The sequence below is a fragment of the Odocoileus virginianus genome, chromosome 15 (genome assembly GCF_023699985.2).
Source record: "Odocoileus virginianus isolate 20LAN1187 ecotype Illinois chromosome 15, Ovbor_1.2, whole genome shotgun sequence".
Taxonomy (NCBI): domain Eukaryota; kingdom Metazoa; phylum Chordata; class Mammalia; order Artiodactyla; family Cervidae; genus Odocoileus; species Odocoileus virginianus.
This window is the reverse complement of record NC_069688.1, coordinates 293103-318891: the sequence shown is the minus strand read 5'-3', so window position 1 is coordinate 318891 and position 25789 is coordinate 293103. Positions and strand designations below refer to the sequence as shown.

The 25789-nt window shown below is 65.3% G+C and overlaps 2 protein-coding genes across 10 annotated transcripts in view; both read left to right on the top strand.

Annotated features, from left to right (window-relative positions):
- Window positions 1–9880: 9880 nt before the first annotated feature.
- On the top strand, window positions 9881–17648 carry LOC139038514 (collagen alpha-1(I) chain-like). The gene is made up of 10 exons (XM_070477503.1): window positions 9881–9927; window positions 10747–10808; window positions 10922–11373; window positions 11502–11589; window positions 12154–12331; window positions 12376–12516; window positions 13159–13246; window positions 13314–14397; window positions 16976–17095; window positions 17335–17648. Exons 1-10 carry the CDS (start codon window positions 9881–9883, stop codon window positions 17646–17648), a joined length of 2574 nt encoding a protein of 857 aa, XP_070333604.1.
- ADGRB1 (adhesion G protein-coupled receptor B1) overlaps window positions 10728–25789 on the top strand; it is a 77185-nt gene continuing 62123 nt past the window's right edge. For 3 of the 9 annotated variants that reach the window (XM_070476896.1, XM_070476893.1, XM_070476891.1), the window contains exons 1-2: window positions 10729–11373; window positions 23543–24530. In XM_070476896.1, the coding sequence (XP_070332997.1) occupies window positions 23756–24530 (775 nt within the window). In that variant the 5' untranslated portion in view covers window positions 10729–11373; window positions 23543–23755. Of the gene's footprint in view, window positions 11374–17709; window positions 17803–23542; window positions 24531–25789 lie in introns of those variants that run through there. The other 6 variants (XM_070476900.1, XM_070476894.1, XM_070476899.1 and 3 more) reach the window with 4 other exon arrangements.

Below are 25789 nucleotides of genomic sequence, written 5' to 3'. Positions count from 1 at the left end.
TGGCACCTGGCCTGCCTGCAGCAAGGGTACCCGGGAGGACAAGAAGCCAGAGCCCCAGTCCTGCACCCCTGGCCAGGCCCGGCTCTGAAGGGGTTGGAGGGCTCATCCAGGGGCACCCAGAGCTCCTCTCTCCCAAAGGCCTGTTGGCACACGTTGCCTCTAAGCTGTTGGCTGAAGGTAATTTAATGTCCTTAAGTCAGTGGACATCTTGGCTCCTAAGTGAAGTCTTCCTGGCTGGTTGGTTTGTTCATTCACTCACTCACTCACTGGGTCATTGGTCCACAGAGCATATGGCTGGTGAGGAAGGAGGCCCCAGGGATTCAGGAATGAGCTGTGTTGGAAGACGGGGTTCTGAACTAGCAAGGCTGGGAGCTCAGGGCTGAGGCAGTGGGTGTGAAACAAGCCCCCGCCCGGGTCTCTCTCAGCCCCGCAGCTGCTGCTCCCAGCGGTGCTCCGAGCAGGAGCTGAATCCAGGTGACACCCAAACACGGGCCCGGCCCTGCCACCCTCCACCTTCCTACCACTCCCAGGGGCCGGCGGCAGCAGGTCTGAATCTCTCCAGATCTACTCCACTGACCCGCTCCAGCTGACCTTTCCCTTGTCCCTTTCCGCTCAGCTTCCAAGGCCAATGGGGTCACCGGAAGGACTGGGAAAGATGAATGTAAACCACAGGAGATGCCCATCTGTGCCCCCAGACAGGACCTGCGCCAAGGACAGGAGAGGGGACAGCCAGCTCCCCTCCGGTGCATGCGCCCCAGGGCACATCCATGCTGGACAGGTCAAGCTTCATGTGCCCTTTGACCCAGACCTTGTCTTCCTGGATACACGTCCTGGAGAAAGCCTACCCCATGGCCCCCAGGGGTCACCAGCAGGACAGGCCTCACAGCTTGATGCGGAGAAAGTGGCCAAGCACTGCTGGAAGCCCATCCCTGTGGCCACATCTGGGCAAAGAGAAGCTCTGGGAATGCGGTTGGGACAGAGGACAGGTGAAAAGCCCGAGGCCTGGTCCAGGGTGGAGCACCTCACAGCTGGGAGGACGGGGAACCGTCATGTGTACTCACCCACAGACGGAGTCCAGTTGATCGCTGAAAGGAATTAGCCTGGGACACTGCCCACCCGTGTCACCATGCACATGACCGGCACAGTGTGGATCAGCGCATGTGGCCTGGAGACGTAAGGGAAGACGCAGAGGCGTGATTGAGTCCAACACGGGCAGAAGAGGGTCCTGCGTGCTAGGAGAGCCACAGAGAACTCACCCATGTTGGCGAGGCTTTCTACGCCTAAAGCCAGAAAGATCTCAGGGAAAACACTGAGCCCTGCTGAAGCTGGGTCCTGGGCCGGGGTCCGCCCTCCGTGTGGCCCCCATACTCATCAGCATATTTACATAACATGACGTAAGATATACATGTTTTAAAAGAGAAACGGCATCCGTCCTCTGCAGCATGAAGATGTGGAACGCTGACGACTCAGCAGCCCTGGAGGCTCAGGTGGGCGTAGCATTCCCCAAAAGGAGCAGGGGTGCAGGGGACCCATGGGGTGCCTTGACCATCAGGGGTGGTCACCTCAGAGTGGGGCTCCTCCTGGACCCCCTGCAAATGACTTGACTGGCTGGTTCCCAAGGCCACCATTGTACATCTGAGCCCCTCTTTAGCATTCAGGGAGCCTCCCCAACCTGCCCAGGGGCCGCGGGTCCCCCTTTCTCTCCCCCTGAAGCACTGAGCCCACCAGCTCCCAGGGGCACTCAAGTTGGTTGATTCTCAAAGGCTCCTTTGCAGCCCCAGCTCCCTCCCTGGGAAAGTATGAACCTGGCTGGTGACACCCGTCAGGAGGGGCAGTACCCTGTGCGGGTGGGGTGCATTGAAGACTTCCACACCAGCAGACCCATTCTGTACACCATTAGGATCACCACTGTCCTCACCACAGCATCACCACCACCATCATCTCCCCCACTGTCTCCACCACCACCACTGTCTCTACCATCACCACCACCATCATCACCACCACTATCATCACCACCACTAGCAGAACCATCACCACCACCATCTCCCCCACTGTCTCCATCACCACCACCATCGTCTCTACCACCACCACCACCATCTCCCCCACTGTCTCCATCACCACCACCATCGTCTCTACCATCACCACCACCATCTCCCCCACTGTCTCCATCACCACCACCATCGTCTCTACCATCACCACCACCACCATCTCCACCACTGTCTCCATCACCACTACCACCGTCTCTACCATCACCACCACCACCATCACCACCACCACCATCTCTACCACCACCACCACCTCTACCATCTCCCCCACCACCACCATCTCCACCACGACCAGCAGAACCATCTCTACCACCATCACCATGACCACCACCAGCACCATCTCCACCATCTCCACCACCAGCACCATGTCTGCCACCAGCACCATCACCACCATCTCCACCACCAGCACCATCTCCACCACCAAAACCACCACTCCCCTCTTCTACTAGGTTCTGGGTAGAGGACCATGCCAGTCAGGGCAGGCAGTTGAACAGCCAAGCCTGTTGAGCAGTCAGTTGGGAAGAGTAGGGAGGATGTGCAGGACTGAGATCCTTGTCATGGTCCTTGTGTGTCATGTGACTTTGCACAACTGACTTGCCATCTCTGAGCCTCAGTTTCCCCACCTGTAAGAGTAGAATTATGCTCCCTGACCTGTCTATTTATCAGTGTTGTTTTGAGAGTGAAATAAATTGAAATATCTGAAGCTGTTCTGTAAATTTTAAAGTCCTGAGCAACTGTTATTCTTTCTTCTCAGCATATAAAGTCCATTTCCCTCTCTCGGCCCCCTTTCCAGCAACCACATACTTGCCGGGTCTTGGGAGTGCTGTGGTTCCAGGAACCAATTCCAGGAGCTGGAAGACGGATGCCACATTTGACTGGAATACAAACATGTGAGTGCACATGCAAATCCCCCGAGATCCTCTGGGAGAACCCTACCCAGCCCTGACTGGGCTGCCGTGCCCTGGTCTGGTTCAGGACAGGCAGTGGGGGCACAGGGCTGAGGGGTCTTGGCAGAAGGAGAGGCTTGGAAACCTCTGCCCGTGACAGAGAACCCAGCAGGTCAGTGTGCTCACCACATCTTTGCTCCACATGGTATCCACATGTCTTCCGGAGGTGCCAGCCTCCCTCCCGTCATCTCAGATGTGGCAACCGTCCCACTCCACGACCCGCTTCTCGCTCTTCCCTTCCGCCTTCCCAGCACTTTCCACAGGGGCTCTTGCAGGCCCTGGGCTCCAAGAGAGAGACCAACAAGAGCCCGTGCCCCCAGTCCCATCTCCCACCTCACAGTCCCAGGGAGCCGCCCGATGGACTGGGGGTCAGAGGCCCTCCCTGAGAGACGTGGTGTGGAGCTGTGTGTCTCCATCCCCCGCACGCCTGTCCGTCTGGCCGTGCAGCACCCAGGCTGGAGTGTCCTGCGGAGCCCAGGCCAGGCCTCCATCCAGCGGCAGCTGGAGCTCGTGAGGCCACCTGGTGGAGCCATGGTGATGGGACTTCGGGGCCCCGGGGTGGGGGGGGACCCACGCGGAAACCTAAGTGGTGGCCAGGTTCTCTGTGGGCGCCAGGGCCTCCTTGGCCCTCAGAGGCCATGAGAGCTGGGGAGTGTGCCTGTCTCGGGGAACTGGGCAGGGCACTGGGTCATGGGGAAGAACTCGGCCTATGACCCAGAGGGGCAAGGGGGCTGATTCATCACCCATGCCGCTAGGAGCCCGCTGGGCACCTCGTGTGGCAGGCGAGCGTGCAGAGCCGGCCAGGCCACCTCAAGCCTCGGCTCCGTTGGCTCTGTGATCTCTACTATTGTCTGTATTGATTTTCACTGCACTGTTTATTCAACGCTTAATCTCCGTCCACTGAAAGCTCCCAGAGCAGCGCCGTGTCTGCCCTCCCGAGGGCTCGCTCAGCCCAGGGGAGGGCCTGACAGAAGCCGGGCACTGCTGGCGGGCCTGCTCTGGGATCCAGCACTGCAGGGCTGGGGCACACAGGTGCCAGCCCGTAAGAGGGCTCCAAGAAAACCTGTCAAGTGGCTGCAGTGGATGGTCATCCTCAGGGGTGACCAGGGAGGGTCGGGGCTCAGTCACGATGGTGAGGACTGGAAATGGCATTTTGGAAGTGTCCAGGGTTCGAGCCAGGAGCTACACATAAGGATCCCGCCTTCCCTGTCTGAGCTGTCAATCTTGAAGAGTCTCCCTCTCTTTGAAGAACAAGTCCATGACTCAAGGTCCCACCTGGTTAGAGGAAAGACTTTGGTGTCAATCCTGGCTGTGTGAGCTCAGGCCAGTCACACCCCTTCTCTGAGCCACAAGATTTCCCGCTTCCGAGCGGCACCATGCCTTGTAGCCCCTGGAGGCTGCAAAAGGAGACAGAGAGTGAAGTGGCCTTGGCCAGCATGGCTGCTGCGGACATGTGGGGAGCATGGCCACCAGGCTGCCCACTTGTCGGGTCTTGGAGACCCTAACGGCTCCACAGTGGGCCCCAGCCCGACCCTCGCAGCAGCAGCAGCAGCAACGCCCGTTATGGGCTGGAGCCTCCTCGCCTCTCCCTGACCTGCATTTCCTCGGCCCTGCCTCCCACGGGGGTGTTAGGAAAACCCGCCAATCGCACCCGGTTCTCACCCGAGAGTTGTGAGAACGAGTGGTTGAAAATAGCCTGAAGCCACCCCGGCCTCCTCCTCCCCAGGGAGGGCAGGGCAGGCGAGGGGTGCTGGGGAGCAGGCAGGGCATTCCGGTTACATAAGCTCAGTGTCCCGGGCTCCCCAGGAGAAGGCCGAGGACTCAGCAGCACGGCCAGGAAACCAGCATCCAGAGCCCAGGCTGTGGGCCCCTCAGGCCTGCAGGCGGCAGCTGGCCGCGCAGACTGAGGACTGGGGCCTGAGGGCTGGGTAGGAAAACTCTTCAAGCACTTGGTCCCAAGTCCCCCAGACAGAAGACCCACTCCCCCCAGAAGTCTGCCTGGGTCCTGCCTGATGGGTTCAGCCGGCGCCTTCACCTCTCCACACCTTCCCTGCAGAAGGGCAGTCCCGGCCCCGAGCTGGGCTCAGCAGGGTCCAAAGTGGGACTGGCTGCTCCCTGGCTCTGCCCCTTCCCATCTGCTCCCCGCTCAGGAGGCATGGCCCCCTCCTGGGTACCCACACCCCAGCACCACCTGGGCTTTGACACCAGCCAGGCAAGAAAGTGTCTTGCCTGGCTGAAAGCACCCTGCCAGGGGGCCTCCAGCTTTCCAGCCTGGTGTCCACCACCCCAATTGCCAAGTGGACCCCTCCCTCTGAGATTTCCGCATCAGGCACGCCTGGCGTTAGGCAGAGGTGGGGAGCAGAGGCTGGATGGAGGGCCAGGGTCGAGGCTGCAGCAAGAGGGCTTGAGGTCAGGCACTGGAGGAGCTTCCAAAGGGCGAGGGTTGTAACTGCTGGCGTCCGCGCAGCTTTCCCCCCCACCTCCTGCCCTGCCAGCCCCAGGCCCAACACTCAGCCCAGGTGTGGGTGGTGGCCAGGGGCCCACGGGGCAGGGCCACACTGAAGGCGTGCATGGTGGCCCATAGGACACTGGTTCCATGGCACCGAGGCAGGTGGCAGGAGTTGAAGGCCCTGGGGCCAGAGGGGGATGAAGCCGTGGGCAGCCTACCGCCATCTGCCACCATCACGCCTCCTGACCCCGAGGGGTTGGAGGCAGGGGTCCCACTCTGCGGCTGTGCTGAGTCAGTGTGGAGAAGCAGGTGGGAGGGGGCAGGAGCTGGGCCCGGGCCAGGACGTTTGGCACCAGAGAGCAGGAAAACTGGGGCTCTGACGTGGAGCCCGCACCTCCATCGGAATTGGCCATCTGTGCCAGGCCCGCCTTGATTTACTCACTCGATCCTGACAAAGACCACACAGGGGGTGACTTTATTGTCCCCAGCACACAGATAAAGCAGGCACAGAGGAGGCAAGTAGCCTGAGGTCACACAGCTAGAAGGTGGGTCCGTCAGGATACAAGCCAGCCCCGTCTGGCTGCAGCCACTGCACCGATCTGCCCTGAGGACTCCCCACTCTCACCTGGAGCCCGACGCGGGGAACGGGCGGTGCCAGGTGGCTCACCAGCTCTGCAGCGGAGCCTGTAGCCACAGCTCACGTGCTCATTGGAGTCCAGTTAATGACAAATCTCAGGTCCCCTCCAGCCCGGAGCCCTCCCCGGGGGGAGCCTCAGGACTCCTAGAGGCCAGTCCCCTGCAGGGATGACAGGCCACCATGCAATAGGGCAGTCACCAGCCACACGTGGTTATTTAAGGTGAAACTAGTGAAAAGTAAGTAAAATTAAAGCTTCAGTTCCTCGGGCACACGAGCCTCATTCCTGACGCTCAGCAGCCACACGTGGCCAGGGGCAGATGTTCTGGTCAGCCCGCACAGAATACGGCCACCACCCATCCTGTTGGCCAGCTCTGTAGGGCCATCTGGAGACCAGCCTTCTCTGCCCTTTGTGCCCACCCCCACCCCAGTGCCCCTGGCCCAGGAGTGAGCAGCCTGTGCAGGGTGGGTGTGGAAGTCGGTCCCCTGGGTCCTCTCACTGCTGGACTCCGGCTACTCATGCTGATTCTGGCCCTGAACTTGGTCTCCAGGATACAGACCCCAGCTGGGTCGCTGCTGTGTGTGCAGACCTGGCCGGGGCTGGGGCAGGACGATGGTCCGTGGAGGACTGTGGACGTCTCGGAATGGGAGCTGACTGCCCACCTGCCCAGGCCCACCTATGCCGGCCCCGCCGCCCCGTCACCCAGCTCTGGGCTGGCTGGGGGTACAGGAGGGTTGGTCGCTGTCACTGGGCCCAGGGAGCGCCTTGGCCTGTCTGCTTGCAGGTGGGCTGAGATGTCTGGGGTGTCTCGGGGGCCATGCCTGCCAAGGGGGAGATCACCGGAGGGTGATTCATGGCTCCATGGATCCAGGCTCCATGGGAGCCTGTGGCCAGCTAGAGGAGCTGGGAGCCCTGGCCTCGCTTCCTTCCTCCTCAGGCATCCCTCTTCTTTTCCATCTCCTCACAGTCACGTAGCCTGGAGAGTCCAGGGCTGAGCGGGTGGGCAGCAGGGGAGCCAGAAGGCGGAGTGGCCACAGGGCGGGGCCTCGTTCTGCTGAGTGGCAGTGCAGGCCCTGCGTGTCCTGGCTGGGAGGCTGACGCTGGCATGTTGCATCCACAACTAATTACATGCATGTGAATCAGCTGATTACTCACCCTGCTCTTCCCCACCCCACACGTACCCTCTGGCTTACAAAGTCCACCAAGTGGCTGGACAGGGCCACGATGTCCCCAGGCTTGGACCCCTGCCCTGGCCCCTCCAGCCAGCCCCCAGGTGCCTCTGAAGGCCGGGGAAGGGGTGCCAGGTGCTGCAGGCCCTCGCTCTGCCTTGGTGCCAGGAGGCTGGGTGGGGAGACCAGGACTTAGGAGGTTCTGCTTTAGACCATCCCAGGCCTCCCCGTGACCGCAGGTAAACCCTCATGTCTTCCCCAGAGAGGGGCCGGTCCTGTGTGAGAATGGCTGGAAACAGATATGACCCCGAGGTAGGCTTCCTGCTGCTCCACTGGGGGTCCTCCTAGCCCCCGCACACACAAAGTTTCTATTTCTCATTCCTCGGGGATGCCTTAGTATGTACACTCAGGCTTGGGAATAAAGAGCTGAACGGGTAAAGTGCCATGAGGACAAGGCTCAGTGGGACCAGGCTGGGGCTTCAACATGTGACCAGGGTCAGGGCTCAGAGTGTGACCAGGGTCAGGGCTCAGAATGGGACTGGGGTCAGGGCTCAGAATGGGACCGGGGTCAGGGCTCAGAGTGGGACCGGGGTCAGAACTCAGAGTGGGACCAGGATCAGGGCTCAGAGTGGGACCAGGGTCAGGGCTCAGAGTGTGACCAGGGTCAGGACTCAGAGTGTGACCGGAGTCTGGGCTCAGAGTGTGACCAGGGTCAGGGCTCAGAGTGGGACCGGGGTCTGGGCTCAGAGTGTGACCAGGGTCAGGGCTCGGAGTGCACCCGGGGTCAGGACTTGGAGTGGGACCAGTTACAGGGCTCAGTGTTGAATAGGGTCAGTGGTCAGTGAGTCGATGGCTATGGTCAGTGTGTGGTTTATGGCCATGAAATTTAATATGCTCCCTCTGGGGCTGAGTGAAGAGGTACCAGGACTTGGTGCCCAGCTGGATAAGGCTGACCTGGCATGGGTCCATCAGTTTCAACCTCCTATGCTGAGGCCACTTTGGACTACTACAGGCTGTGTCCCGCCCCCGTGTGTGTGTGGCCGTGGGGATTGTACAAGATTTGGTGGAGAATGCTGGCAGTCAACTGGGGGCAAACTTCAGGAACAGTGGTCCTTGGCTTAGAAGTGTAGAATCCTGAGATGTCTGGGCCGCAAGAAAACCCCACCCCCTTCTGTCACGGTCTCCATGCACCCCCAGGGCTGCTGAAGCCGCAGCGGGCCCAGGCCCGTGCAACTCTGTTTCAGGACCTCAGCTGGGTGCGGGCCTGGGGAGTGGATAGGATTCCTTGTGCCGCAATCCCAGGGCCCTGCTGACCCTGCTCCCTCCTTGAGGAGCAGGAGGCAGCTGGCCTATCTCCTCTAGGAGAGGAACTGTCTGGGGTCTGGTCAGGAACTGGGGTGAGGAGACCCTTTTCTAGAAAGGACCAAGAGTGGAGGGAGGCAAGGAGGGGCAGACAGGGCCCGCTGAGAAGTCCCATCTCCGGGGACATCGCTTCGCACCAGATGGCCTGAGTGGAGGGGACCCCAGCCTTGCCCTGGGAACCCCCAGCGGGGGTCCCAGAGCAGAGGAGCGCGGGATGGCTGCTACCTTCTGCCATGGGCGCGAGGAGGGCTGGTGGCAAAGCGGCAGCTGAAATCCTGACTCAGAGCTGCGGGCACCCTTGGCGCGGTCCACGGCCTAGTAGCAAAAGCCCCCTGGCGGCCACGGGCTGCTAGTGCAGGAAGGAGAGCAAAGAAAAGGCGAAGGCCCTGAGGGCCTGGGTGGGGAGCGGTGGGAGATACAGCCCCCAGGGGCATCGCCTCTGCCTCCTCCCTCAGTTCAGAGGCTCCGGGGAGCAGGTCCTCTCCCCCGGATGGAGAGGGATACGGCTGCCCTGGGGGCGGACTGGGAAAGGGGCCTCCTCTGCCCTCCGACTGCCTTGGGGACCTGTCTACCTAGCTCTTCCGAGGAGCCCTTCAGGATGCCCCCTGCAGAGGCTCGGTCCACAGCCTGTCCTTTCCAGAGGGGCTGGCCTGCACGGAGCTGCCCCGATGAGGTGAGCCACGTGCTGCTGCGGGTGACAGTGCCGTGGAGACCCCGCTCGGGGGTTACGGTGACGGCCACGGGGAGAACTGTGCGGGGCTGCATGCTGACGCTCAGGCTGAGCACGGTGACAGCGACTGTGAATTAATGGCTGATGGTGACAGTGATGACACCCTGATGGAGCCTTCTGGGAAGAAGCTAAAAAAAGCCGAGAGTTGGACCAGATGTTGGGCCTGGGCCGCAAAGGCATTGGTGGCCTGCTAAGACAAGAACTGTGTGTGTGATTGCATATTCAGGAAGACTCAATGAGGAGTTTGCATTCAGAGTGGACCGCAAGTTATGAAAAAGAAGCAAGGGGCTGGAAGGCATAAACGTCCTAGCAGAGAAGGACCCTGAAGTGATCTCCCTGAGGTCCTTGCTCCAAGATGCTGTGTTTCATTCTAGGGAGGCCCCCTGTGGGTATCTGGCCAAAGGTCTCAAAAGAAGGGGGACTATGGTCACTTTAAGATGAGAGATGAAGCAGCTAAAGGGGCGTCTCCCCCAGTTTATGGAAAAACAAAACCTGCATATGGGACTGGGATGTTCCCACTGTCACCAAGTCAAAGGAGGATGCATGGAGGATATGAATGTGGACGAAACCACTGAGGACAGCCCCTCAGGGTAAGTGGTGCTTCTAATCCTGGGGGCTCTTCTCTCAAGCCCCTCCCTCAGCACTCTCAGAACAGAGCCCCCTGAGGAAAGACTGGACAAACCCAATCTGAGCCGTTCCAGCTGGGCCTTCCCATGTCCGCCAACCTCTGAGGCTCACTGATGCGGTCCAGGGTCTGTGCTTCGGTCAATGTCTTCTGCCCTCACCCCATCTCCCGTCCAACCCGCCCACCCTACCTCTGCACCTAGCCACGCACCGTCCTTGCAACTGAACGGCCCAGCCATCTCTTCAGCCCTCCACTCAGGTGCCATCCACCCAGTTATGCCCCCACCTAGCCTGCCCATCTTCTTCCACCTGGTTCCTCCACCCATACACCCACCCTCCATCCCTCCATCCACCACGGCGCCCATCTCTCTAGGCATCTGTCCTTCCACCCATCCCCTCCCGCACCTCCTCGACCGAAGCCCACTTACCTCATCCGCCCTTCCACCCAGCCTGTCCTCTGCGCCCTGTCGGGGCACAACCCCGTACAACTTCCTTCCCTCCATCCATCTGCCCTGCCTGTCCATCCACCCACCCGTCCACTAGCCCAGTCGGCCCGCGGCAGCCACTCCTCGGTTCCCGGGAGAGGCAGAGAGCTGAGACCCAACTCCTGGTGTTGCTGCTGCGCGGGGCTGGCGCAGGGCTTCCCCCGGTGCGCGCGTGTGCGCGTTTATCCTCCCCCCCCGCCCCGCCCCCTCTCCCCTCCCCCACACCCCGCCCCCCGCTCGCGCTCCCCTCTCGTGTGTGATCTGGAAGCTCTAGAAAGCCTGATGTAATCCGTAATGCAGTCTCTGGCTCCCGATTCGGGATCCAGTTTCAGAGCGAGAGATTGGGGAGCGCCGGCAGCCCGGTGGGGGAAGGAGCCCGCCTCTCTCCTCCTCCTTCTCGCCGTCCTCGGCCTCCTCCTCCCCCTCCCCGCGCCGCCCCGCCCCCGGCTCGGCTCGGCTCGCCCCCCCTCCTCAGGAAGGGGAAAAAAGGCGAGAGGAGCGGGCCAGGAGAGAGGAGCCGAGCGGCGGCGGCGGCGGCCGGAGAGGGAGCGGCGGGCGCGGCGTTGGCGGCGGCCCCGGCGGAACGAGCGTGGAGCCGGCGAGCCGGTAGCACAGGCGGCCGCGCCGCGTACTGGCCGGGCCCGGGCCCGCGCGCCCCGCATCGCCCGCAGCCCGGGCATCCGGACCTCCCGGGCGTCCGGGGGGCGCCGGCAGGCGGGGGGAGGGGAGGGGACCTGCGCGCGCCGGCGAGTGCGCTTCCCGGGGGCGTCCCGGCTAGGCCTGGAGCGGGCCGGGGGCGGCGGCGGCAGGAGGAGCCCCCGCTCCGGTCGGGCGCCCGTCTCGGCCGCCGGCGACGCGGGGCGCTCCTGGGGATTTGCAACTCGCCCGATCAAGTCTTCGCCAGCGGGGCCGCTGCTGCCGGGGAAGGTAAGGAAGGCTCTGGAGGGGGGCTGGGGACTGGGGGCGCGGCGAGAGGGGGCGCAGCGAGGGTGGGAGGGGGTCGGGGTCGGGGCGGTCGCCCGGACTTCCTAACTTCGCCGTTTGGGGCTTCGTAGCTCCGAGGTTGGCGCTCCGAGCTCGGACCCCCCCCCCCCCCCGCCCCCGCCCCCTGCCTCCTCCGGCGGCGGCGACGGAATCTGGCAGGTCTCCGCGCGCCCGCACCGGGAGGGTTGAGGAGGGGGCGACCTGGACGTGGGTGAGGCTCCTCGGCGCTGCTCGGCTCCCCCGAGTCCACACACCCGCAGCCTGGCCGGGGTGGCAGGCCGGGCTGAGGAAGACAACCCTCCCCGTCACATGCACAGAGCCAGGGCCGGCTGGGGAAGGCGTTCCCCTTGTGTCCACGACCCACACGGGCGCTGGCAGGGGTCTCGGGAACCCCAGAGGTGCCCCGCAGCCACACACTGACCCAGGTAGGTTCAGGAGAGACACCCCGGTGTGTCCCCCTTCCCCTCATCACACCTAGAGCCCCTAAACCCCTGTAGGGACCTGAGATGTCCTCCCCACACGCACAGGCTCTCCCTCGCAGCCTCCGGTAGACGCGGCACCGGCGGTGGACACTCCCTAGAGATGCTCTTTCCCCCAGATGGTTAGAGGGCTACCCTAGCCCTGTCCGGCCCCCTACACACACACACACACACACACACACACACACACACTGCCGAACGCCCTGATTCGCTCCATTCTGATCTTTTCCACTCGTTCGGACAGGCCGCGCGGATAAGCGGATCCGAACTTTGCGTCGGCCCTGCGCCCTCTCCGCGGGAAGCGGCGAGGCCGGGCGCCGGGCACTCCTCGGTCCCCATTCCCAGCGGGCCGAGGCCGCCGGCCCTCATCGGCCGCCGCGCAGCTACCTCGAGGAACTAGCCTGGCCCTCGCTCCCTCCCGGGCAGGTTGGGGCTCTGGGCCCGGCCGGCCGCCCTCTCCCGCTAGTCCCCGCGGCCCCCTGGGCAGGGCACAGCGCGCCTCGGGCCTGCTTCGGGAGGGCACGGCGGAGCTGAAAATCGCCGCGAAGCTTGGTAGCCGGGAAGGCTTGTCAGAGGATGCGGCTCTCTGCCCGGGGACCACTGCCGGGTGCGGCGGCTCCCGCTGGGTCACTTCCTAGGCAGCTCAGAGGGAGCGCCCGTTCCGGCACCCCGACCCCGGCCCGCTGGGACCCTTACCCTCCCCACTTTTATTTTCGCCTTCCAAGTTTCTTGGCGTGCAGGGAGCCAGGATGGAGCCGGACGAGTCCTAACCCACCCCTGCTTCAGCGCCCTTTCCCTCCGCGCGCTCCCGTCACGTCCCTTTCATTCCCTGGGGTCAGGGCCGAGAATTCCTTAGCAGCAACTCCCGAGGAGTTGAAATGTGTGCAGGTGTGTGGGTGGGCAGGGGGCGCGCACCCCCCGCCCCAGGCAGCCAATTGGCAAACGTATTGGGAAGGGGGCTGGGAGATCTGCGCTCCCAACCCACCCTCGGGACCTAAGGGGACCCCCAGCGCCTTCCCCCACAGACACAAACACACGCCCCCTCCGAGCAGCGGCCGCGCGGGCGGGGTTGGGAGCGAACGGGAGGCCGGGGTCTCTTCATATCCGGAGGTGGAATACCGTGTATTTGGGGTCTGAGGAGGCGGCCATAGCATCTCCTAGAGCCTGCAGCTTTCTATTCCTCGGCGACCCCCGCCGCCGCCGAGGCAGCGAGGGAGGTCGAAGGAGAGAGCCTCCCTCGCCCCCGCAGGCGGCCGCGAAACTCTGCGTCCGGACGCCCGGGTGCCGCCGGGTCCGGCTTTGAGGACCCCAGCAAGGTCAAGAAGACGAAGGAGGGGGTGGGGGCTCCTGGGCGCGCCCCCGCTCGCGCAGTGTCAGGGCCGCTCAAGGGGTGGGGGCCGCTAGCCGATCAGCCCGGACCGCCCGCCGCCCGCGCCGCGTCCCCGGAGGCGGACGTTGCGCGCGTTCCGGGATCCCGGAGCGCCCAGCCCCGCGCCCTTCCTCCCGGCTCGCTCGCTCTTGTTCGGCGCTGCTTTCAGACTTGTTGCGCCTGGATCTGGGGGGCGGGGGGCCGGCCTGGGAGTCCCGGAACCCGGGCAGCGGGAGGCCGAGAGCGAGGCCGGCGGGAATGCGCCAAGGCGGCGCGCGGCTCCGCCGGCGGGCGCGGCGCGGAGGCTCGAGCGCGGAGTTTGCCGCCTCCGATCCCGGGGAAGGGCGCTTGTCCCCGCCGCGCTCCCGCGCGGGGGCAGGAAAGGGGATTCGCCGCCTTCGGCATCACGTCTCTCTGCTCCAGACCCAGGGCTGGGAGGGGACGCAGCCAAGTTGGGGGGCCCTGCCTCGCCCGCAGGCTCCGGCCCCTCTCCGGCCTCGGTGGCCGCGTCCGTGAAATGGGGGCGAGGGGGAGGCTCTGCGGGCCCTTCCGGCCCAGGCCCTCGGCGCTCTGCCGGACATCCGATGCGCTGGGCCCGCAGCGTGCTGGGCCCGCAGCGTCCCGGCCGGCCGGGTCCGGAGGCAGCTGAGCGCCTGCGGACGCGCGGCCTCGGGGCCAGGCAGGAGGCGGCCTCGGCGGGTCCGGACGAGCGGCAGGGTGCGGGCAACCTCCCTCGGCATTCTCGCCCCCTGGCCGGCCCACCTGGCCCGGGCCCGCCTCCGGAGCGGGTCCTGGGGGAGAGTCCGCCCCCCGGGGACGCCTCCAGCTCCGGCCGGGGCGGCGGGCGCGGGGCTGCGGTGGCGGCGGCGGCGACGGAGGGCGGCGCGCTGCCCCTAGCGGCCGAGAGAGGGCGCCCGCGCCACCGGCCGCCTGCCCGCCCCTTCCGTCTTGTCCGCCGCCCGGGCGCCCGCCCCATCCCTGCAGCCCGGCCGCCCCCGCCTCTAGGCTCCCTCGTCAGTGCCCGAGCGCAGTCAGCCGCCTCCCCGCACTCGCCGTGCCTGCGTGCTCGGTGCACGGGCGTGAGGAGCGAGTTTAGGTACCTGTGTGCCACGCGTGCACGTGCGTGTCCGGCCGGCAGGTTGGCGGCTTGTGTGGGTAGGCACGCAGACTGCCACACGTGTGTGCGTGCGCGAATCAGATCTGTGTCAATGCGCGCCCGGGATGGCAGGATTGAATCTAACCACATTTTACCTCTGATGGGTCCTGTGGTGGTGTGCAAGCGGTGGCCTCCTCAAGCCCTAAACCCGGAGCGCTGGTTAGCTTCGTGCATCCCTGCTGACCCACTCTGTCCCACTGTCCTCTGGAACTCTCTGGCCCCCAGCCTGCGTGGCTGTGGCCGTGCTACCGGTCAGAGCTGCGATTTCTGGGTAGACACATGGCCCGGATACCCTTGTGTATAGCCTGCACACACGTAGTGAAAGTACAGGTGCCCACGTGGACACATGTACACTGGGAGTGCAGCCTGAGCAAGGCAGATGGCGTGCCCCACCATGTGAAGGCCAGTGGGAATAAGGGAGGAAAGAGACCCTGCTCAGCTCAGCGAATGGGCTCTGGGGTAGAAGGAGGCCAGAGGTGGGGGTCTCCGAGAGACCTCTATGGGGAATGGCAGCTAAACCAAGAGAAGAGGGGTGGGAGTGGTGAGGATGGTCTTGCACGAGAGCAGCCATGCAAAGGCCCTGTGGCAGGTGTGAGGCGTAGGCAGCTTGTGTGCAGAAGCTAGAGAGGAGATGAACAGCAGGACCGGGGCTCCAGAGGGAAGGGGGCCAGAACCCAGAGCCCTGTAGGCCTTGGACTGTGTCTTGGGAGTGGTGGGGACTACGGCAGAGGGGGTGGTCCTAGACTGAGATGGTGACCTGCCCCAATGGCCAAAGAGATGTTAGGTGCTCCTGGGAACAGCCCCCGCCCACAAGCATGCTGGACTCCAGGCTCCTCTTGTCATCCTGACACCACCCAAGACCCCCGTCAGAGTCTACCACAAACAGACCCACAACACAGCACAGAATATGAGTGTGCACTGCCCTGGAAGCTGGGCCCCGTGGTGGACATTCATGTCTGGGGCTGTGGCATTGCTCCAAGGATACCGTGCAGAGGGTGCTGGGGGAACCCCTCTTCCCGCCCTTCATTGTTGGAAAGCAAGGCCCAAGAGGGGAAGAGCTTCCTGCTGATTCCAAGCCTGAGCCTCAGAGGCAGAGCACAGAGGCACGAGCCCTCCTCTGCAGGGCGAGACGCAGCAGGAGACCCAGGACCCTTGGCTGTGGCCGCACGTAAACCCCTGGGTTCGGACCCCTTTCTGCCTGAGCATCTGGAGCCTTCCCTGCACCCAGTGTCCCCCTGGCTCACAGGGTAGCGGGAACCGGGTCTCCTTCCTGCCTGCAGCCACCATCCTCTCCCCTTTTTCTTATTAATTCATTTCTACTTGGGCTTCCCAGGGGACACTAGTGGTAAAGAACCTGCCTGCCAGTTCAGGAGACATAAGAGATGTGGGTTCGATCCCTGGGTTGGGGAGATCCCCTGGAGGAGGTCATGGCAACCCACTCCAGTATTCTTATCTGGAGCATCCCCTGGACAGAGGAGCCTGGAGGACTGCCACCCATGAGGTGCAGTTAGACACGACTGAGCGACTTTGTATGCACGCACCTGAAAGGTGACAAGCAATGGGAGCAACCCCAAAGGGCTAGAGCACAGAGGGAGTCTCCTCACCCTAGACCCCAGGTCCTCCTGTTAACATGTCCCTGCCATCCTTCCAGAATGTTCTGTGCCTTTACAAGCATAACCGTGTGTGTCCTGTAAGTGCTTTAGACAAACGGAATCCGTCTGCATGCGGCAGGGGACCCTGGCTCACCCCTCGACTGTCTCATCCTCAACACTCACTCCCACTGTTGCCCCCACACCTCCTCCCCCTCACCTCCCCATCCCCCACAGCACTCCCACCCTTGCCTCTGACTTCCCAGCGTGTCCCTGCCTGTGGGGTCTGTGGGCATCCTCCAGGGCTCACTTGGCGGGGGGGGGGGGGGGGGGGGCAGGTATGGACTGGTCCTTGCTGAGTGACTGGGTGGCTGCGGGACCAGAGAGGCCTCCAGGGCAGGCGGTTTCCAGGGCCTCAGAAGCTGTGATGGATGGTGAGATGAGGGCCAGGTGGCCCCCGTCCCCCACGGGGTGGCTGGTTTTGGGGGTGCTGATTCTCAGCTGAGACACGGCTGAGGGGTCCCTGAGGTGGGAGGAGAGGCGGAGGACCTGAGTAGCTGGCAGGCAGGGCCTCGGAACTCCATGCATGGCCCAGCTGGCCTGGCCAAGTCACTGGGGGGCAGGGGGTGATGGTGGGGGGCCTGCCCCCTGGAGCCGGTGTCCCTGGCTGGCGGAGCCTCCCTGCGGAGTTTGGACAGGCAGTGTAGGCGCTGCCCTGGGCAGTCAGAGCTGCCAGCCCTCTTGTCCAGGTGGATGCAAGTGAGGTCATTACACAGAGAGCGCTGTCCCTGCCTCCAGCCCAAGCCCTGACCCTCCGGGTCCCACCAGTCCCTGTGTGTCCCCTGCAAGGGCACATGTCCCTCTGGCTCGGCCCAACCCTGGTCTCGGGGTCAGCCTTTTCCCCGGGGCTCGCCCTGGGCCACAGGTTGGCCTGTTCTCTCTGCCCACCCAGCCCTAGCTTTCGGGGTGAAGCTGGTGGTGGCACTGGGCCCGGCCCAGACTCTGTCACCCTCCCTCCCCTCAGCCTTCCTGGAGATGAGGGAGAAGGTGCCCGTGGGTGTCGGGAGCCTTGGTACCTCTGAACACCAAGTGCTCAGGGCCCTCTCGGGACGGGCTGTCCTGATGCAGCCGCTGGTGCCATTGGGCAGGTCAGGGGGCGTCGGGAGCCCGGAGACCTGGGCTCCCTGAAGCGTGTCCGGGCTAAGCATCCATTCCACTGTTCTTGCCCCTCCCACCACCCCATGCTGTCGGGGACACCCTGACACCCCTGGGACACCCCCGGGACCTCCGCGTCATTGGCCTGGCCACAAGGGACCTTCCTGACTGCCTCTTCTGATCTTGCCGCCATCCCCAACCCCTCCCCGTGTGACCTTGGACCACTGACCTTGGATGAGCCCCTCTTGCTGGGAACCCCAGGAACAGACCCTGGCATGGGGCGTGGGCAGGGCGTCACCTGTGACCGGCAGCGGAATGAGCGAGGATGCTGTGTCTCCCTCGGGGAGCACGGGCTTCCTCTTGGTGCCAAGCAGGGGGTCGCAGAGAGGAGAGGCAGGGAGTCGCAGCCAGAATATCGGGAGCCTCCCCTCCTCGGGAGAGCTCCCTGCCCCCGAGGGACGCCCAGCTGAAGGGGCTGACGCTCGCTGTCCCCGCCCGGGCTCCGCAGAGTGTGTCTGTGCAACACAAGGGCACTGTGTGTGCATGCGTGTGTTTGCCCGGGTCGCAGGAAGTGGTGGGCTCTCGTGAGGGCGCGTCTGTTCTCGGGAGGCCCCGCAGGCTCAGGTAACGCTTTCCAGGGCCGCCACCTTGCCCGTGACCTGAAGGCCCGTGACCTGAAGGACCGGTGTGTCTGCCCGGCGGGGGATGGGGGTGGGGCAGCGCTGCTCAGAGCTGGCGGGTGTGAGCACAGGCCCGGAGCGCTGGAGCCGCGGTGTCTTCAAGGCCTGCAAGTGGCTTGGGGGGACAGGCTCTTGGGAAAGAGAGGCGTGATGAGGTTGCGGGTCTAAACGGGGCGGCCTGGAGCCGAGCCAGCCCAGGACAAGGCTTCTCTCTCCACCCCCAGCACTGGACCTTCCGGCTGGACCGCCTCTCTCTTTCCTCCGGGGCAGCTCTGCCTGGCTTCTGGCCAGTTTCCCCTGGCGGCCCCGGTGCCCAGGCTGGCAGGCAGGGGAGGGAGCCTCGCCGCTGGCAGCCAAGACCCGCCCCGGCGCCCCCCACCCCTGGACCTGGGGACCCTCCCCTGTTCTGCTTCCTCTCTCTGCTGGGAGGACAACACGGCCGGGCCCCTTCGGGGCAGGCCTGGGATACCCTACAAGTTGGCCTGGGGTGCTCAGGGACCTGGCTGGCCCCACGTGGGCTGGGAGTGGGGGCAGGTGGTGGTCGCGGGGCTAGGGGCCAGGCTCTCCTAGCAGAACACCCTGGCTCTGCTCGTAAACGGAGGCCTGCCCGGGCTGCCGGCCCCTCCCCGTGGCCCCGTGCCCCTGAGACCGCTTGGGCAGGCTGTCCGGGGTCAGTGACTGGGGTCACCCAGGGGTGCTGCCTGTGCCTCCGGGAAACTAGCTGCCTGACCTGCCACGGCCCAGGAGGGATCTGTGGGGGCCCTGGGGGCCCCACGGGAGGGGGCGGGGTGGTCAGGCGCCCTTAGGTGGCCTCTCGCAGTCCTGCCCACCCGCCAGCCCGCGGACCGCCGTCCGTGCCGCGGATGCCCACCCACCCCTCCCCCAGGGCAGCCTTCTCCCCAGGGCAGGACACAGGCGGGCACTGTTCAGGGGGCCGGCCGGGACAACAGAGCGCCTTTTGTGGCTGGTGTCTGGGGATGCCATTGGTGGCCTGGGGTGGGTGGGGAGGGGACGGCAGGGCCGGGTCGGGCCTGTGTGTTGGGCTGGGAGGGGAGCGGGGGGCCCAGGGATGGAGGTGCGGCTGGAGAATCCTGGAGCCTGGCGGGCTGGCACCGAGCCGATGCCCCTGTGGACAGGGAACCTGGGGCACCCCAGCTTCTGATTGTGGGCGGGGGCTGGACAGACCACCTGGGCGCGGATGCATCTGAGACATGGTGGGAGGTGGGTGGGGCACCCCTCAGCGAATTGGTGACCCCCCCTAGCTGTGACGTGGGGCTGACACTGTTCCTGCCTCGCGGGGGTCCCCTGAGACCCGAGACCCGGCCTGGGTGCAGCCAGCCCTCTCTCATCACCGTGACTCCAGCTTCTCCTTCCTCATCTGACATGGCTGGCTGTCTGGGGTCCCCCATCCCTCACCAGAGGCTGCCCCACAGGCTCCGAGAGGCCGTGCGGTAGGCTTGGGGCAGAGGCTGGCCAAAGCTCTGGGGCCCAGCACTCAGCTGGCTTCCTGGCTGCAGGCAGGCTGGGTAGGCGGGGATCTGAGGGGGCTTGGGTGCCCATCGATCACTGGAACCCAGGATGGGCAGTGCACGCTGGACGCCGCAGTGACCCCGGTCAGGATACGTGAACCACAGGCCAGACAGAGGCCCGCAGCCTCGGGCAAACAGCCACCTGTGAGGACTTCTGAGAAGAGGGACCAGTGACCACGCTGGAGCCCGGCCCGGAGGACAGGAGCCACTTCCACCCTCACCTTTGGTCCGTGGGCTTGTGGAGTCTGACCCCCAGGGGAGGCCCGGTCTCCGGGTGTGGCTGAGGGCAGGGAGCACGAGCCCGGCTCAGATGAGCTACCACGCAGTTACCTGCAGGGAGGGGTGTGGAGTCACGCTCCCTGGCCCAGCCTTCCTCCGAGGCCCTGCCCTGGGCGCCCCAGGGCTCCCCCTCTAGGCTGGCCCCTCCCCGGTCACTGCCACGCACATCCCAGAGCACACACTGAGCCCTCCTCCTGCCGTCAGTCTCGTGCAAGCGTGCTACAGGTGCCCATGTGTGCAGACGCCTTGCAGACACACGTGTGTGCACACAGAACACACACATGCACACACAGATACTCGCACGCATCTGTTCCCCCAGCTCAGTGAGGGTCCCCACCGCCCATCGCCCGCTTGCTCAAGCTGGGGGTCTGGTCATCTCTGAGGCCCTGTCTGTCCTCTGACCGCCCCCTGCCCATCTCTTCCCATCTCTTTGTGCCTGCGCCCCCACCCCATCAGAGGAACTCCCCAGTGAAGATCAGGGGCTGCCCCCGTTGATCCCAGGACCCTGCCTGGCATTGCCCCTTGGAGACACTACCCCAGAGTGCCGGGGGGGTCAGGGGCTCCCTCGCGGGCCCCACCCCCTCTCGGCTGTGATCTTCCAGCCTGGGATGGGTTTGACTGGTCGGCCTCCACCCTGACACTGGTGTGCCCTGGCCCGAGCGGCCTCTGAGCCGTTTATCCAAGGCCTTGTTAGAGCATCCCAGGCAGGCAGTTAACAGGGGCCGGGGGACCCCACTATTGGAAAGGACATGTGGGCCTGTCGGGGGCGGGGCAGAGGGTGGGGTCTGGGCAGGTAGGTGAGTGGCCGCTGGTGGGCTCAGGGCCCATCCATGCTGGCGGCCTGGGCCTCCTGCCCAGCTCTGCCCTGAGTTCAGCCAAAAGAGGCCAGACCAGGCCACTCTGAGGCTCGGGCTCAGAGCTGGGACCACCTTCTGGCCAGCAGAGCCATCCCCAAGGCCCAGGGCATGGACCCTCGAGTTCTGGAGAACGCTTGGCCCTCTAGTGGCCCCGGCAACCCCTGCTGCGGATCCCTGTGTGAAAACCCCACGGGGGGCTCTACCAGGCCATCTTTCAGCCCCCAGGAGCCTCTTGAAGACTCACACCGGAGCCTCAGTCTTGGGGGTGCCCTGACCTGCCCCCTTTGGCACGTCCCATGCCCCCAGGGTGCAGGCCAGAAGGCGCCCTCCTCTCCCACCCCCTGGGCCCGGGCCGCTCCCTCCTGTGGCCCCAGCACCTGCCCCACTTGCTTCCTGCCCTCGGGCCGGCTTCTCATGTTGCCACGCTTCTAGGGGGCAGTTCTGAACAGGGCCCTGCCCTGTTTGTGACCTTCACTGCTCCTCTTGCCCACTGTACAGGGTACAGGCGTGGCCTTGCTCCCTGGACATGCTGACTGGAGCTGAGTGAGCCAGTCTGGGATGAGGGCCAGCCGGCTCCCACGGGCCCCTGGACAGGCAGGGTTAGGGCGGTCTGCCTGACCCGGGGTAGTGCCTGGCTTCTCAGGGGGCAGGGGCTTTGTTCCGCAGACCCAGGCCCAACCCTGGCTCGGGCATCCAGCACCCGCAGGCCCTCACCTAGGTGGCTCCTCTGTGGCCCCCACACGCCCCCCTGCAGAGGTCCTCCAGGTTGTGGACACAGAGAATCTGGCAGAGGAGGTCCTCCCTTGCATCCCGCCATGCAGGGCCAGGCTGACGCCCCTTACAGGCCTGTGAGACCACGAGGAGGGGCAGGCAGCCGTGCCTGCCAGCCCCTCACCCCCAGAGCTGTAGGCCGAGCGTCTGCTCCAGGCTGCATCCACTTTCCAGACGGGAGGGCTGGGAGTGGGCTACCAGGAGCAGGGATGGGCAGGGGGAGGGCGGGCAGGGCCCAGGCAGGCCCCTCTAAGGACAGGCGTGCGGTTTTGGGGTGGCCTCGACCCTGGGTCCAGGGGGATGGGACAGGCTGAGCTGGCTGTTGAGTGGTGGGATCGGGGAGCTGTTGGAGGAGGCACCAGACTGTGATGATGGTCTCTGCGGGGCTCTGCCAACATCCACCAGGGACTCTCCCGGGCATCAGAGTGGGTCTGTCCCAGAGCTGGGACCCCAGCTGGGGGGCTGGCGACTGCGTTAGTTCCCAGCCGAGGACCAGGGGAGGGGGTGCTGCCGCTGGAGCGGGGGCCCAGGTGAGGTCTCAAATCCCACAGCCACCCTGCAGGCAACCTCCCCGCTCTGGGATTGGCCCTAGCACCCTGGTCCCAGCCTCAAGCCCCGAACATGGGCTACGGGGCTCTGCGGTGCTGCGCCCAAGGCTGGCCCAGGATGGCCTGGAGGTGTGGCAGGACCAGGGGCTTCCTAGAGGCAGGGGCCAAGGGCAGGTTCTGCCCAGTTCTGCCCAGAGGGCTGGCACAAAGAGTTTGCAAGTTCCCTCCCCAGTGTTTGCCACTAAAGAGCCCCCAAGGGCCATCCCTGGTGATTTGGAGCCCCTCCCTTCCCTCCCGACTGAGGTCCCCTCCTGCCCCATCTCTGGGTAAATCTGCAGGTCCAGTGCTTCCTTTATGCTGGGAGAGTGAGGCTGCACCCCCACTGTACAGATGGGGAAACTGAGGACAGGAGGTTAAGGGCCTGGCTGCATCCACACAGCCTGAGGGGGCGGCCCACGCCCGGCCACCCTGCCCTGCCTGCACGGCCTGTAGGAAAGGACACCAGGAGCAGACTGCAGAGCGGTGGCCGACCTTGTGCAGCCGGCCAGCTAAGCCCGGCAGCATGAAGCGGCGCGTCCCTGTGGACAGGCGGCCGGCGTACGCGTAGTCAGCAGAGCGGAGGGCCGCCCCGGGGCAGGGGGCTCGAGTGTCTGCTGCGGCTCCTCCCGCACCCACCTGCCCAGCTGCCATGGTGGGCGACCCCCAGCAGGGGCTTTGGGGAGGTGAGGTTTGCAGGCAAAAGGAGCTTTCCAGGGTCCAGGTGCAGGCGGTCAGGAGCGGCGGTGCTGGCCTCTGAGCCGAGGCTCCGCTGCATCCCTGCTGACCTGCGGTGTCCCGCCCCCACCCCCCAGCAGTGAATGGGTGGCACACGGCCAGGCCCACTCCTCCACAGGGCAGGGGACCCCAGGGCCAGGAGTTTGGGGGCAGCCTGGGGGTTCAAGTGTGGGTACCCCTGCCCCCTCACTGTGACCCCATCTGAGCCTCCGTTTCCTCATGTGACATGGAGGAGGGCAGCGCCCGCCTGACTGGGGGCAGGCAGGGATCAGCACAGGCCAAGGCCTGGTCCCTGGGGGCTGCAGGTGACTCCAGGGAGCGGGAGAGGGCGGCTCCCTGGCAGGAACACAGATGAGAGGCTGGGCGGTATGTGCCAGGCACAGGGCGGGTGGATGCCGGTCGAATCTAGACCAGGTCTGACCCCACCCTCGTCCACCACAGAGCCAGTCACTCCTGCAGATGTGGGGACTCCACACCTGCCCAGGCAAGGCTCAGAGAGACAGGGCTGCAGGAGGCTGGGGGCGACCTCTGTCCTCTGCCCTCCGCCCTGCTTCTCCTCTGGCTGGGTTGTTTGCGGATCCCTCCCTAAAAGGTGCGGGGGAGGGATGTGGTCTGAGAAGCTCTGAGGCCCCCGTGGCTGTGATGGGGCCAGTGGGCAGGCCCGGAGCCTCTCCAGGCTGCCCAGCCAGACGGGCACAGCCAAGGCCCCTGGGCCGGCAGTCCTGGCCGGGGCTGCCCGCCGCTGCCCACCCAGGCTTGCTTGGGGAGGAAGTAACCGCCCCTGGCTCTCTGCCCCTGCAGGTGGACACACGGCAGGTGGGCAGAGCAGGTGCCTGAGCACTGGAGGCTCGGAGCCCAGGGTTGGCACTGCCCTCAGTGTGCCCTCCCCAGGGGCTCAACCCTGCCCTCTGCTGTTTCTCTTCCAGCTGCTGCTTGAGGCCACAGGCAGGTGCCAGGCTGCTGGACCATAGAAGCCGCCACTGCTCCCCCGGTGCCCGGAAGCCGCCTCTGCCCCCCCACCCAGAGCCCCGGCCCCCCAGCCCGGCCCAGCCCCGCTCGCCGCCGGACCCTGGCATGTCCAGGCCTGGCCCGCGCCTGCCTGCCCAGCCCGCGGAACCCCGGCGGCCCCGCGAGCTAGGATGAGGGGCCAGGCCGCCGCCCCGGGTGCCCTCTGGATTCTTGGGCCACTGCTGCTGCTGCTGCTGGGGCGCCAGGTGGGCACGGCCGCGGGCACGGCCGCGGGGCCTGGGGCCGAGCCCTGTGCCACGCTGGTGCAGGGCAAGTTCTTCGGCTACTTCTCGGCGGCCGCGGTGTTCCCGGCCAACGCCTCGCGCTGCTCCTGGACCCTGCGCAACCCGGACCCGCGCCGCTATACACTCTACATGAAGGTAGCCAAGGCGCCCGCCTGCAGCGGCCCTGCCCGCGTCCGCACCTACCAGTTCGACTCCTTCCTGGAGTCCACACGCACCTACCTGGGCGTGGAGAGCTTCGACGAGGTGCTGCGGCTCTGCGACCCCTCGGCGCCCCTGGCCTTCCTGCAGGCCAGCAAGCAGTTTCTGCAGATGCAGCGCCTGCGGCCGCCCCAGGACAACACCCTGGGGCCCCGGGACGGGTCTTCCGGGCCCAGTGACGACTTCTCCGTGGAGTATCTGGTGGTGGGCAACCGCAACCCCAGCCGGGCCGCCTGCCAGATGCTATGCCGCTGGCTGGATGCCTGTCTGGCCGGCAGCCGCAGCTCACACCCATGCGGCATCATGCAGACCCCCTGCGCCTGCCTGGGCGGGGACACCGGCAACCCTGCCTCCGGCTCCCTGGCCCCCCGTGGGGACGTCTGCCTGAGGGACGGCGTGGCTGGTGGCCCTGAGAACTGCCTCACCAGCCTGACCCAGGACCGGGGTGGGGCCGGCGCTCCAGGTGAGTGAGCAGCAAGGCATCCACACATGAGACAGCGCAGGGGGCGGGGCCGTGGGGGGTGCTGCCAGTCACCTGGAAGTCAGGGGTCACTTGGTCCTGGGGGACAGTGTTTGGAATTCTGGGAGAGGTGCAGGTGAGCCCTGTGGGGGTCAGAGTCAGGGCAGGGCAGAGGTGAGGGTGGGCGTGTGCTCGACCGGTCCCACCTCCTTAGCACGCTCTCGGAGTCCTTGGTGAGACAGGCAGCAGCACAGGGCGGGGGTGGTACCATCAGGGGGCGGGATGCGGAGCGGAACTCCACGGGGGCGGGGCAGGAGGGAGACCCTGCATACGCATGGAGGGTTGCCCCCCGTGGGACCCCAGGGCGAGGGTGACAGGGGACAGCTCGTCACCATCTGCCGGTGGAGACACCAGACAGTGTGCCAGGCACTCGGGAGCCAGGCTGGGCTGGGCGTGCGTGCGGGCGGGTCCCCGTGGGGCCAGGTGGTGTGTCCAGGGCTCTTGGCCTCTCCCAAGCCAGTGAGACTGATGGACTCCTCAGAAAAACGTCTTTCAAGGTGTAAGAGCAGCTCCATGGGGGTTTCAAAGGGCACCCGCTCTCCTGGAACACGGCCCCATTCATGGCCCCTGGGCCGTGGAGCCCAGAGTAGAAACCTCCGTGAAGCAGGGAGCGTAGCTGGAGAGGACGAGAGAGAGGGGGCAGGCAGAGCCCCCAGGGGTGGGGGCGCGGCGTCCAGGAAGCTGTCGGGAAAACCCCACCTTCCATCAGTTGGGTCAGGGTCCCCAGCTTTGGGGTGCAGGGCTGATCTTCGGGCTGGATCTTCGGCGCTGTGACCTTGGCACGGGCAGCCCCCGCAGCATGGTGGTGGGAGTGGTCCTCTGGGTGGGGAGGAGGAGAACGGAGCAGAGAGGGCGCGGCGGCTGGTTTGGGAGGCCGGTGGGTGCAGGAAGGCCAGGCAGGGTGGTGGCCTGGCCGCACGCATCACTCGGCCGCTCCCCAGTGGTTACCTGCCCCCTGAACCTCAGTGTCCTCACAGGCAAGGTGTTGACTGCTTTGAGGGACTGTCCAGTCCCCTCAGGCCTGATGGCCCTGGAGCTTAGCCCACACTGGAGGCCACAGCACAAGAGCTGGCCTCTGCCAGCGTCCTGGGGCAGTGATCGTGCCAGGGAGATAACCTGGTCTATCTGGAGCCGCACGGAGCTTGCGGGACGAGGTCAAGGAGGCAGGGCTGCTGTGATGAGCTGCGAGCTTGCAGGGCTCA